This window comes from Phascolarctos cinereus, unplaced genomic scaffold, assembly GCF_003287225.1.
Source record: "Phascolarctos cinereus isolate Bilbo 61053 unplaced genomic scaffold, phaCin_HiC Scaffold_2;HRSCAF=192, whole genome shotgun sequence".
NCBI lineage: Eukaryota > Metazoa > Chordata > Mammalia > Diprotodontia > Phascolarctidae > Phascolarctos > Phascolarctos cinereus.
The window spans coordinates 160,840,568-160,853,634 of record NW_027555625.1 but is presented as its reverse complement, the minus strand read 5'-3'; the positions used below and the strand labels follow the sequence as shown (position 1 = coordinate 160,853,634).

The 13,067-nt window shown below is 37.6% G+C and overlaps 1 protein-coding gene across 1 annotated transcript in view; it reads left to right on the top strand.

The window, feature by feature from the left end:
* PCSK2 (proprotein convertase subtilisin/kexin type 2) overlaps positions 1 to 13,067 on the top strand; it is a 310,439-nt gene that overhangs the window by 165,589 nt on the left and 131,783 nt on the right. The window contains exon 5 of the mRNA XM_020986389.2: positions 3,707 to 3,744. Coding sequence (XP_020842048.1) covers positions 3,707 to 3,744 — 38 coding nt within the window. The remainder of the gene's footprint in view (positions 1 to 3,706; positions 3,745 to 13,067) is intronic.

Here is a 13,067-nt window from a genome sequence, read left to right as displayed (position 1 = left end):
CCAGAGTATGGAAACCAGCATGCTCTATAAAGATTGGCTGAATGAATTGGGAATGTATAGCCTGGAGACAAGAAGACAAGCTTCATGAGGACAGCCAGTATTTGAAGGGTTGTCTTCCTAAAGAGGGACTGGTCTTGTTCTGCTTGGCCCCAGAAGGCAGAAGTAGGAGCAATGGGTGGAGGTTGATTAGATGAGCATTCTGTTTCCAGTAAGGAAAACAATTCCTAGAAATTAGAACTATCCCAAAGCTCAGTTGATGATTCAACTGAAGCTGGATGACCACTTGCCATTGTAACAAAGAGGATTCTTCCACAGGTATGGGTTGGGGGCTAAGCAGCCTCTGAAGTTCCTTCCATTGCTGAAATTCTTTACTTCTGTAATTTTGTGATGGTCACGAGAATGATAGGTGTCATGGGATAGGTGGTTAGTGTTAGGGATGCTTATGAAGGACTGGAGTTGGGATGGCTCCCTGGCACCTGGGGAAGTCAAAATCAGAAGGTCAAGGTTGAAGACAAGTGCAGGTCAGCCACTGAGTCAGAGAGAGCTTCAGGCAGAGGCATTGTAGCAATGGGTATGACACCCTGGGAAAGAAGTTGCTCTGTTATTGAAAAAAATATCTAAAACCCTACTTAGGCCTTTTTCTCCCCTCAAGTCTTCAGGCTTACCCAATTGGCTCCATCCACTAAGTAGAATTCTGCTTTTGTTAGGGGCTTCGCCATTAACATTCTTATTCCCCTCAAGAGCTTTTAGTCTCTCTCTCTTAGATGGGAAGCCTACATCTTCTGACCTTACTGTCTCTGTGTTCTCAAGAGATACAGCAGATTAGCTGAAGAAGGCCTAACCCTCCTTGCTATTAGCCAGTTTATATACTCCATGGGCCTTGTTTTTCCTTGGCGAAGACATGGACATGTGACAATTCTAAACCCTAGGTTATTAAAAGTTTCACTATGAGTAGTACCACAGATCTCCCTGGCAACCCTCCCACCAAGTGATTGTAGTGGCAGGGCCTTTAGCAGGTACAACAGGGCAGCCTGGGCACTTGAGAATTTTGAGTGAATTAGATTCTATGGCAATCTAAACCACTGACAGAAAATCTAGAAGGGACCTTATACAGCAAAATTCAACCCCCTCCATCTTAGATGAGAAACCAAAGCCCAAAACAGTTGAGTGATTGCCCAAGTCAAACAACTAATAAGGGTCTGAGGCAGGATTCAAACCCAAAGGTTCATTACTCCAAGTCCGGAATTCTTCCCACCATATCATGATGTCCCATATCCTCAGTTTACAAAGGAAAACATGGTTATTTGTGTATGGATTTATGGTCTTTCAAATTATAGATACATTGATATATATGATCTGCAAATACTAGAAGGATCTGTGATTTTGTTGTTTGTGGGAACTTCTGGTGTGAGAATGCCTTCTACCAATGAAGTTCTAAATGAGCCTATGATATGGAAGATAACTCCTAGGGAATTGTCTGAGGCATACAGAGATTAAATGACTTGCCAAGAGGTTCTCACAGACACATACATACCAAGAACTGATAAATGAGTAAGAGGTATTGTTGTTGTTGTTGTTTTTATTCTAACCATCACTACAGAGAACTCCCAAAACAAAACTCCTCTAAAGCAGATCAATAATTATTCAGCACCTTATAGTCTTAGAGAATTACCTGAACCACTGAGATGTCGAGGGACTCACCTGTGACCACAGTCATTATATGTGAGAGACAGGCATGGAAACTGATGTGGCCAGCTATCTATCTGCTATGCCAGGCAGTCTCTAACTGAATGAATAATGTAAAAACTGATTATCTGAATCAAGAAACACACTCAGAAGAGGAAGTTTTACCATAAAAGATAATAATAGAGGGAGGGAAGAAGGAAGGAAGAAAGGTTGGATGGATTTGTTACATACTTCCTAGGTGCCGGCCATGGTACTAAGTACTTTACAAATACAATTTCCTTTGATCTTCATAGTAACTCTGGGGAGGTAGATGCTTATTTTTATCCCCATTTTAAAGTGAGGAAATTCAGGCAGTCAAAGGTTAAGTTACTTACCCAGGGTCACACAGCCAGTAAATGTCTGAGGCCAGATTTGAACTCAGGTCTTCCTGACTCCCAGGCCATACCTTTTTACAGGTATGGAGCATTACATACAATAACAGATTTTTTTCAATGTATTTCAATTAGTCAATCAGTCAATAAGCGTTTATTAAGCACTCACTATGTATCAGGTGCTGTGCTAAGCACTGGAAACACAAAGAAAGGCAAAAACAGTCCCCTGCTTTCAAGGAGCTCACAATCCAAGAGAGAACATATAAATAACTATGTGCATCTAATCCTCCCCCTCTTCCCAATTCCAGCTCCAGGGTTCTCTCTCCTGTTCTACCTAATTGTTACCAATGTCACATGCTCAAAACCAAACTTCTATTAGAGACCACAAGGCACTTTCCTGTATGACCCTCTTCTCTGGACATTACAAGGAGGGGAGGAGAGGATCACATTTTATTTTGTTTTGTTTTGTTTTTCTATCATATAGTATTTTACTTTTGCCCAATTATCTATAAAAAACAATTTGCTAAAATTCATTTTAAAAGTTTTGAGTTCTAAATTTCCTCTCTCCCTCCCTGCCCCCAGGAACCTCCCCTTTTAAGCAGTAGTTATACATCTCCCCTCACTCCCACTCCAACTCCTTTAAAGTCCCCACCCCCACAAAGCTTACAGTGGTCCACTTGGTCTTAAGCTCAGGCTTACAGCGAATGTTACTGATTTTTTGATGCTGGAATGAAAGATGCAGTCAGAATATATGCAAGCCTGTGACATATAGCCACACTTGATCCACCATGATCATTCTCAGACATGCCATAAAACATATGAGGTCTATCCAGAAGCTGGTCAGCTTTGTCAGGGGTGTAGGCTAGCTCAAATTGTTCTTGAACATTGGAGTTTAGGCTGTTTTATATTTCGGTGGACAAAGAGACTTAGTGCTTTTCACAAATGCACTCATCTGTAATAAGGTGTGTCCTTCCCCTACCCCCACATTTACCTGGCCTTGACCCCACCCCCCTCAAGTATCTTTGAATATATCTGCTAGGAGTAACCTGGATTAGGATTCAAACATAGGTTGGTATTCACTGGTTATACATACAGATACATTCTTAATTCTGGCTGATTCTATGCATATATCTTGTTTCCACCAACACTACCTCCCTATTCTAACAGGATGATCTCATCCATGACTGTTATATTGAAGACTGCAATGAAAATGTAAGAATTTGTAAGAGACTTAAGAATTTAAATTTAAGCTAAATGTAAAATGTAAGAATTCCTACACCTCTGTCCCAGGAAGGGGTTTTAATGAACCATTGCTCATAAACTCTGACATCTGTGTTATGAATTCCAACCCTTTAGCCCTAACCTAGATTGGGACAAACTCATCTAGCATGTCTCTCCTGACTGACACTGATGCTTATTTGCCAGCACATCTCATCTTAAGATAGTAATGGGATACCTTCGAGGCAGGTAGCTGACATGGCATCAGTCTGACTTGCAATCTTCACAATAATTTACAATGCATGTGGTGGGGTCAAGGAGGTGGGTGGTGTGGGGAAGAAAATCAGAGGCAATAGCTAGTGCAGTGATGCTGGGAACACATTCTGAAGGCATTAACCTCTGATTTCTGTGCTTTTGTTCCCTTATTACAGGAATTGACTATCTCCATCCTGATCTCGCTGCAAATTATGTAAGTACAAGCTACCCTTTGCTGGGAAATGTGGGGGTTCTTTAGTGGTCTTGCCTCTTCAACCTTGGGAGCATGCAGACATTAGAGCCACCAATCTTGTAGCTGCTGAGACCTTCCTCTGAAGGCAAATGGACTGAAATAGGACTTGGCACTATATCAACTTTGAGCTGTTTATGAGAGACAAGGACAGGGATAAAAGTCTGCAAACAAAGGGGACAGGGGAAGCATGAGAGTCTATAATTTTGCCTTTTCTGTAAAATGGGAAATCTTACAGAGAGGCCATAAGGAATAAAGGATAGAGAATTATCCTCAGGGTTAAGAAGACCAGGATTCAAGATTAACCTCTGTTAAATACTAGCTATACGTCCTTGAACAAGTCACTTGGTTTTTTTAGTAGTCCAGACAACCTGCTAAGATTATAAATTTTAGAATCGTTGTCAACCTATGTTGGTAGGGAGGTTACTCACCAGGATTTCCCTACAGTGATAAAGATACATGATTCTAGACTAAAAATAAAAACAAAACTCACCAACCAACCACCTTACAAGGATACTTTGAGGAGCTAATGAAATAATGCGCTAAAAGTTCTAACTGTACAACACCAGAAGCTAGAATTCTTGCCCAACTTGCTCTGCTGAATCAGAACATAGAGGGAAGTTCTTTTTTCTATTTATAACATAGTCATTTCCCAAACCACATTACCCATGCATACTACTGAGCCCTCTTGTAATGAACAAAAACAATTAAGCAAAAGCTGACCAATTGAGACAACCTCACCTCATATCATATGCAATATTTTGTACCTATGGTCCTTCTAACATGAAGAGGAAAGTATCATTTCATAATTTATTCTCCAGGACTGACGTTGTTTAGTTCAATTTAATTTCAAAATAATTAATTTGATTTAATTAACTTCAAAATAATCTGCATTTGGTTGCCTCTTGGTGTTGTTTTTATTTAAGTCATTGTACACATAGTTCTGAGAGTTTATTTCTGTATCAGTTCATCATGTCCTCTCATGTTTTTAAAAAACCTTATACTCCTTGTTTCTTATTGTGTATTAATATTCCATTTCATTCATATGCCATACTGCATTTCCCCATTTCCCAATCAATGGGCATCCACTTTGTTTCTAGTTTTTTGCTTCTGTAAAAAGTTGGAGTAGAGTTCTAAACTGACTCTCTGTCATAAAGGTCTCTACCCTCTTTGTTTTACCTGTTTACAAATATTATACATAAGAATAATTTAGTTAAATTTATATGAATACTCTTAGGCCCTTTATTCTGTACAACTCATTTAGACTTTAAACTTTTTGAGGACAGGAGCTGCATCTTTTTCATGTTCTGTAAAACTTTCCTCATCCCCAACATTCCAAGTACTTTGAAGGACTGAGTGATGTACCTTTGATTTTTTTTACACAGAATAAATTCTGAACAAGAAAGCAATACTGATAAAGGTTGCTGCTGGGGCCATGGCCCACACTGTTATTTGAACCCAATGATTCATACCATGTTTTGAGGGATGCATAGGTATGATCAAAATCTCTCAAATATCATTAAATACCATTTAAGGATGTTTGAGTAAATAATAGTTCCTTGTCTCCCACCCCACCCCCAAAATTATTTGTTCTAAACTTAGTGACTGTCACCAAAAATTAACATTCAAACACAAAAGGAAAAAATGTTGAATGATCACACATAAAACTGTAAGCTTATATATTTATATATAGTGCATATTAGCACCATATAACAGTGAATATTATCTCAGAGACAGGAAGAGCTGGGTTCAAATCCTTGCTCTGACACATACTATCTCTGTAACCCTGGGCAAGTCATTTAACTTTTAAATGCTCTGGGAAACTGTTTAAGACTCTAAGTTACAAAGGAGATTCGATACTGCCTTGACACAAGAAATTTCCTCATCTGGGAGTTCCCTACATCAATAAAATCATAGTTCTAGTTTCTATCCCTATATTAACGTTAGAGACATTATGGCATAGTAGAAGGTTGGGTTTATAATCATTATAACTTGAATTCAAATTTTGTCTTAGACACTTATGTATGTATTATCTTGGGCAAGTCACTTAATCTCTATGTGCCTAGATAACTCTCTAGGTTTTAAATCTACCAGGTCAGAGTTGGGTAAAAATCTATTTGGGGAAGTAATTTCTACACCGCCATAATTGCAGACCCTTTGGATAGTCAAGCCTTGCATCACACAATGCTTGACACCAAGCATGTGCTTCATAAATGCTTTATCCAGCTAATATAAACATTAATAGAATATTAAGAAAGCATTCTGAGTATTTTCATTTCTCCCTCTGAATTTTTTTCCTTCTGCGTATTTTTTTTCCAAATTTTATTTTCAGCATTATTGTTCTTATACTTTTTTGCCCTAATTCTGCTTTCTTTGCTCTGTATCACTTCATATAAGTCTTCCCATATTTCTTCATATTGTTTATATTTATAATTTGGTATGGCATAATGTTACATTTACATATCACAATTTATTGAGCCATTCCCTATTCACTGGGCACTCAGGTCATTTGTATTTTTGTTTTTGTTTTGTTTGCTATTACAAATAATTTTACTGTAGATAATTTGGTTTTGTTCAGTTGTGGGATTTTTTTACCTATCAGTAATATCCTTATAGTGGGATTGCTAGGTCAGAGAATTTGAACAGCTTTATAGCTCTTGTTTTCAATAGCCCAAAAGGTGGCACCAATTCACAGCTTCACCAACAATGTCCCAGTGTCAGGCTGCTTTTTACTACCCTAAGGAGAATCATTTTTTATGCTTTGACACATTCACTTAAAAAAATAAACCCTCAAAATTTCAATGGAAGATTGCTAAATTAAACCTCTTCTATCTCCAAATTTAATAACATAGTATTATTATTTTAAACTGAAGAGAATAATCTCTAAGAGATGAAAAGACAGAGAGAAAGGGAGAGGGAGAGGAACATCTAATTTACAGTAGTTCTATTTCATCAATACTCTAAATCATCTATTCTTACCCATGTTGCACAGAGAAAATAGAATTTTTCTAGCTGCTTAACCTCCTGTGACCAGATGATGAAATACTGAGAGAAGTAATTGACATTACAGAATGCATTTCCATTTGCTGGTTTGCATTCATACAACTAAGGGAGTAGGACATATATATATATATATATATTTATCTATCTATGTATATAAATATGTGTGTATATATGTACATTTTTAATGGGGAGATTATTTTAAGCTAAGTGAACCACTGTCTGAGATACACAGGTTCCACTATGTATCTAAAAAGAAATGACAAAAATGAACCCTGACAATTATATTACTGTCTTTGAAGTATGAGAATTCACTTAAATATCTTAAATAAGGAGATATTGAACTTTCCAAAAAGTTAGCAGTTTGGTGACAGCATTCACATTAATAGATGCTTTAAAAAAAATCCTCTTTTCTCCTCTCTCCATCCCAACCAGCATCACCCCATAGTAAAACCTTACTGTTTGATTTAGTTTTCTCAGGAGTTAATAATTTCACACACTCTTTAAATTTAGCAGCACGTGAAGAGGATGGAAGATGGAAACCAGATTCAGTCATGACCTCTTTTCAGTGCCTTGTGATTTCCCTTTCTTTGTATTCTCAAAACTTAGATGATTCTAGGGATTTTGCTAAAGATGAGATTAAGGCACTTAAGTCTTAACACTTTCGCTAAAGCACTAATATCCAGAGCTCTCCCCTTACTAAATTAAAATGCCAAGGATAAACCAATTCCAACATCCGTTTGAGTGTTCTGGAAATTTCTCATAACATGGATAAAATCCATTTCTTTTCTTTTCCTCACCTTCTAAGGTCCTTCTATGGAGGTTTGGTTCAAATTGTGGTTTGGTTCACAGATTCACAGAGCCAGATGTATAAAGGGCCTTAGAAATCTTCCTTATAACTCTTCTTATAAGTCTAGACCTTCATTTTCCACACCAGTAAACTGATGACCAGAGAAGTTAAGTGATTTGCCCAAGGTCACACAAGCAGTAAGGCTTGAGCCAGACTTTGAACTCAGATCCTATGTTTATAAATTCATTGTTCTTTCCACTGCACCCCATTAAATTATCCAATAAACTGAGGTTCTGCTAAACAGAAACATATTTGTAACATATATAGGCACCTAGGTGGTGCAGTAGATAGAGCACCAGGCCTGAAGTCAGGAAGACTTGAGTTCAAATCCAGTCTCAGACACTGCCTAGCTGTGTGACCTTGAGCAAGTCACTTAACCTTTGTTTGACTTAATTTCCTCATCTGTAAAATGAAGATAATAATAGCACCTACCTCCAAGGGTTGTTGCAAGGATCAAATGAGATAATAATTATAAAGTATTTAACACAATTCCTGGCACATAATAAGTGCTATGTAAATGTTAGCTATTATTATTATTATCACTATGATTATTGTCTTTGCTTCCTATTGAAAGCTAACGCTACATAGAACTGATTTTGTGATTCTTCTATGCAGAAAAAGAGAAAAAATCCAAGCCTAGTCATGGAAAACTTGACAGGCTGTACTCATTTTAACTAGCCTGCAATCTTACATGGAGAAGACTTGGATAATCCTTCAAGGATCCCTGATTTCATTAATAGGAGTCCTCTCTCCATCAATGCAGAACTCAACCCTCTGCATCTCAGCAGACAATCTTCACAGTTTGCTGTGGGTGAAAAAATAAATTATTCTCTGGACAATCTTCAGAATGCAAACTTCCCCAGATGTAGCCAGGCATATTCCCAGATGACATAAACTAGGCTCGTTCTCAAGTTTTTTTCTAACTGGATTAAAAACCAACCAGTGCTTCTACCTCTATTCATGCACTCAGGGCCATTTCTACATTGTAATTAGAGGAGTGGAATTGTGATAATCAAATAAGTTAAACCCTGTAGGCTATCTGCCTGTCCTAAAGTGGCACAGTGGATAGAATGCTGGTGTTGGAGTTGGAAAGGTCTGAGTTCAAAACATGACTTTGATACTTACTAGCTATATGACCCTGGGCAAATCACTCAAACCTCCTCATGTCTCAGTTTCCTCATCTGTAAAATGAGGGGATTGGACTCAATGGCTTAGTAGGGTCCATTCTAGCTCTAAAATTATGATATCATGCCTTCCAGCACAATTAGTTATTATAGTCACAGTGAAGAGAAAATTGGGATTGAAAGGGACATGGGATTTCTGCACAATCACTGAATCAGTAATGATTTAGTCAGTGCCTACTATAGATTTGGACAGACAAAACTGAAAGAGTTCCTGCTCCTCCTTAAGAAGCTTTCCTTAAACTAAAAATCAATAGCACAGTGGATAGAGTACGGCCCTGGAGTCAAGAGGACCTGAGTTCAAATCAGACCACTTACTAGTTGTATGACCCTGGGCAAGTCACTTAACCCAGATTGCCTTGCCTAAAATAAAAATCAATATTTTCATATTTAAAATACAAGACAACACCTCCCCCTTAAAAAAATCTGCTGTCTGCTATTGCTTAATTTCTATCCCTCCAAGGAAGAAGAGTACACAAACCAACATCAGGAATGCCAGCAAGAAGTATTCTTTCAGGGAAGACAACATGTGCATATGTAATTGCCAAAAAAATAGGTGTCCCAAAAGTTTTGGTGCCACTTTAAGCTATTAAATATATACCAAGTAAATATGAAGTGATTTGGTGGTGGAGGAACTTGCAATTGGGGGAAGAGGTCTTATATAGAAAGTGGCATTTGAGCAAAGCTAAACCTTTCCGAGATGTCCTGTCCAAAATGATGACTGACTTAATAGCTTTTGTCAAGCACTTAGGACTTACACAGTGGACTTATTTAGAGCCCTTTCAAGAGTTAAGTGAGGATTATGCCACCTGGAGTGTATAGACAAAATTGAAAGCCAAATTACTTAAGCTTGCTTAGGATCAGACAATTTTAGAGATAGAAGGGAACCCAAACACCCCACTTCACTTTAACAGATGAGGAAACTGAGATGTGACACAATGTCATGGAATCAAAGATATCCCGAAGGCCATCTATAATGACCAAGAATGCCTTCTAAAACATTGCTGGGAAATGGACACACAGCCTTGGCTGGAGTCCCATTCTAGTCCCGAACAGCTTCTAACTTTGTTGATGTTTGCATCATTATTGTTACCATCATCATCATCATGCCATGGTGAATAAAGGGAAGGTCTCAGAATTAGGAAAACCTGAGTTCGAGTCTTCTTTCTGACTCATACTGGTTGTATGACCATGGGCAAGGCATCTAAATTCTCAGCGACCCCACTTAACTCTCTGAAGATACACACACACACACCACAATTAAAAATTAATTTTAAAATTCACACTATAATTAGCAAAATGAGAATTGTAAGTAGAGTACAGTGTGCCCAAGAGAGCAATGAAATCAGTGGACAGTGGTAGACTTGAAAATTATTTGGACAAGGGCTTTACCAAGCTAAAGCAGTCAGCTTCACACCTTGTTAAATCCCTTAATGACTCGGTTGTGATCAGTTGGCCCTATGCCTTCATAAGAAGCTATTCTCTCAAAAGGAGGAAATTTGGAAGTTTGAGATGAATATCAACACAGGAATAAGCTTCGAAGGGAGTAACTCTGTTGGACCAAAGATCAGCGAGTCAACAAGTGTGTATAAAGTACTTTCTCCATGTCCAGCATTGTAAATAATTAGGTCTAAGATATATGCAGAGTAAAAGGAAGGCAATAACTAGCATTTTGGAGGGTAGGAGAAGGAAGGGTGTGGGGGGTGTCAAGAAGGCCTCTTCAAATGGCAGGGTTTGAACTGAGCCAAGACAAAAGTGATGAGGACCTGAACTAGAATGGTGGTTGTTTGAATAGAGAGAAGGAGTCACATACAAGAGATGTTGTGGAGGTAGAAATGCCATGTTTTGGCAGTGGATTTGATATATGGGATGAGAATGAGGAATCCAAGATGAAACCAAGGTTTCAGAATGGGATGACTGGGAAGATAATGGTGCCCTCTACAGTAATCAGTCAGTTTGGATAAAGGGAAAGATAGTGAATTCACTGTTGGACTTATAGTTTAAGGTGCCTAAGGCATATCTAGTTTGAGCTTTCCAATAGACAATTGGTGATGTGGGACTAGAGCTCAGGAAACAGACAGGTACCAGATAGATAGATCTAGGAATCCTCAGTGTAGAGATGACAATTGAACCCATGGGGATTACATAAGATCACCAAGTAAGACAATATAGTACATGCCCGATTCTTTCCAAACTCAAAACTGTAATACCCTACCTAGACAGCCCATATATAAACCCTTCATAGTCACCATTAAACATTTACAAAAGTTTCATTAAAACTTCATAAAACAGGGAGAAATAGCTTGTTCAAAATTCTTTTTAACAGCAAATCCCTTCATACTCACCTTGAGTGATGACCTTCTTGTGGCATTCCTACTTTCCATCATTATATCATGTCATAATGAATAGAGGCAAATTTCAGAATTAGGACAATCTGAGTTCAAGGTCCCTTCTGACTCATACTGCTTCTATGACCATGGACAAGTCACTTAGCTTCTTAGTAACCCCAACCAACTCTGCTGCACTAAGTTACAGGGCAATTGCCACTTAGCATTAGCAGAGGGAATTTTTAAATTGAGAATGTCTTATGCCAATGAAATCATGCATCTGGGCTACCACCACAACCACGGCCATTACTAATATATTACTAATATTAATACTACATTTAATAATGTTTGCACACCACTAATATAATAAATGAAAAAACAATTATGTCAAGAAAGTGATTGACACTCTAGCTTCTCTTCAAAACTAGAAAGTAAGAAAATAAGTACTGGGGCAGAATAAGACTAATCATTACCGGAACAAACACTTCCCAAAGGCATATCAATTACTACAAAAGCATTTCATTAGTTTTCCTGCAGATACAAGCCTGATCCTGGCTTTCTTAATGGCACATATCTACCGCCAAAAGGTGAGAACAGTAACAGCTCCTCAAAATATTGGCCTATTATGTGTCAATCAACCAATAGACATCTAGTAATTGCCAGCTATGGGCCACATGTACTTTATACAAATCATTCACACTTGTGTCAATAAAAAATTAACAAACTGAATAAAACAAAATAATAGCTGAGGAACAAAAAGGAAGTACTAAAAAGGTCTAAGGGTATAAAGAACTTGCTCTTTGTATCACATTAGTATATAATCTCCATGAGAATAGGGATAGCATAATTTTTTTTATTTGTGCCCCAGCTCCTAACACAATGCCTGACACATAGTGGATGCTTAATAAATTGCTGTAGATTAACTAATAATAGCCAAACTGATAATAGTTTGATAATTATTCAATAAGTTGCCCAAAAGTAGAGTTACGTGTATATTGCCTTGAAATGCTGTTGGAAAGCTTTTGATTCTATTCTGTATTCATAACTTATTCATGTCCTACAAATATATAAACTAAACCCAAATGTAATGGAGAATGATGAGAGTATTTGATGTCCACATAGAAAATATTTTTATTTAAGATGCACCACCAAAATAATACTGTGAAAAACAATTGATATAAAATGCAGGCACAGTCTAAGCCCTTGTGGATTCTGCCTAGCTTCAATTCTGTTATCACATTTATTAAGTGGACCTAAGTATGGCTTCCACATTAAAGAGACAGTGGAACCGTGGATGATATCAAGCTATGGATGAATTGACCCTTTGGCTCCAGTGATAAGCACATTTAAACAGCTCCTTCATCTCATGGAATCTTTCTCCAATTCTATCATAATACCATTTTGGACTTGACAAGTCTAAAATTAATGTACATCAAAGTAAATATAGAACTGAAAGCTTCGAGTTTGCATCTGGAAACCACGCTGAACCAATGGATGAAGGCAATACTTAAAAGTACTTTTGTATTGAGTTAATTTGAATATTTTGAAGTGAGGGAGTGAGGTGTTTGATACTGCTCGTGGATCTTAGTTGTTGCATGTGACTTCCTGTGGAAGTAAACCACTTTTTATTACATTTGGCAAATCCAGAAATGACTACCTTTTGTTAGCTTTTGTTATTGTTTGGTAAAGTGATATTTGCTTGTTCCAAATATACATCTGTAAGATTTTTTTCCTGTTTGTCATGTACTCTGAGATGGCTATCAGATAGTTTTCCTCTTTTTTGATAAAGAAATGCTATCTTTCTATAGCTGCCTTAGGTTTCTAGGGTCTATGTTTTGTTAATATTGAATGCTTTTAGGATGCTTTACAAATATATTATGGTGCATTTCATAGTTCTGAAAGTACATGTTAAGATTGATATCACATGGG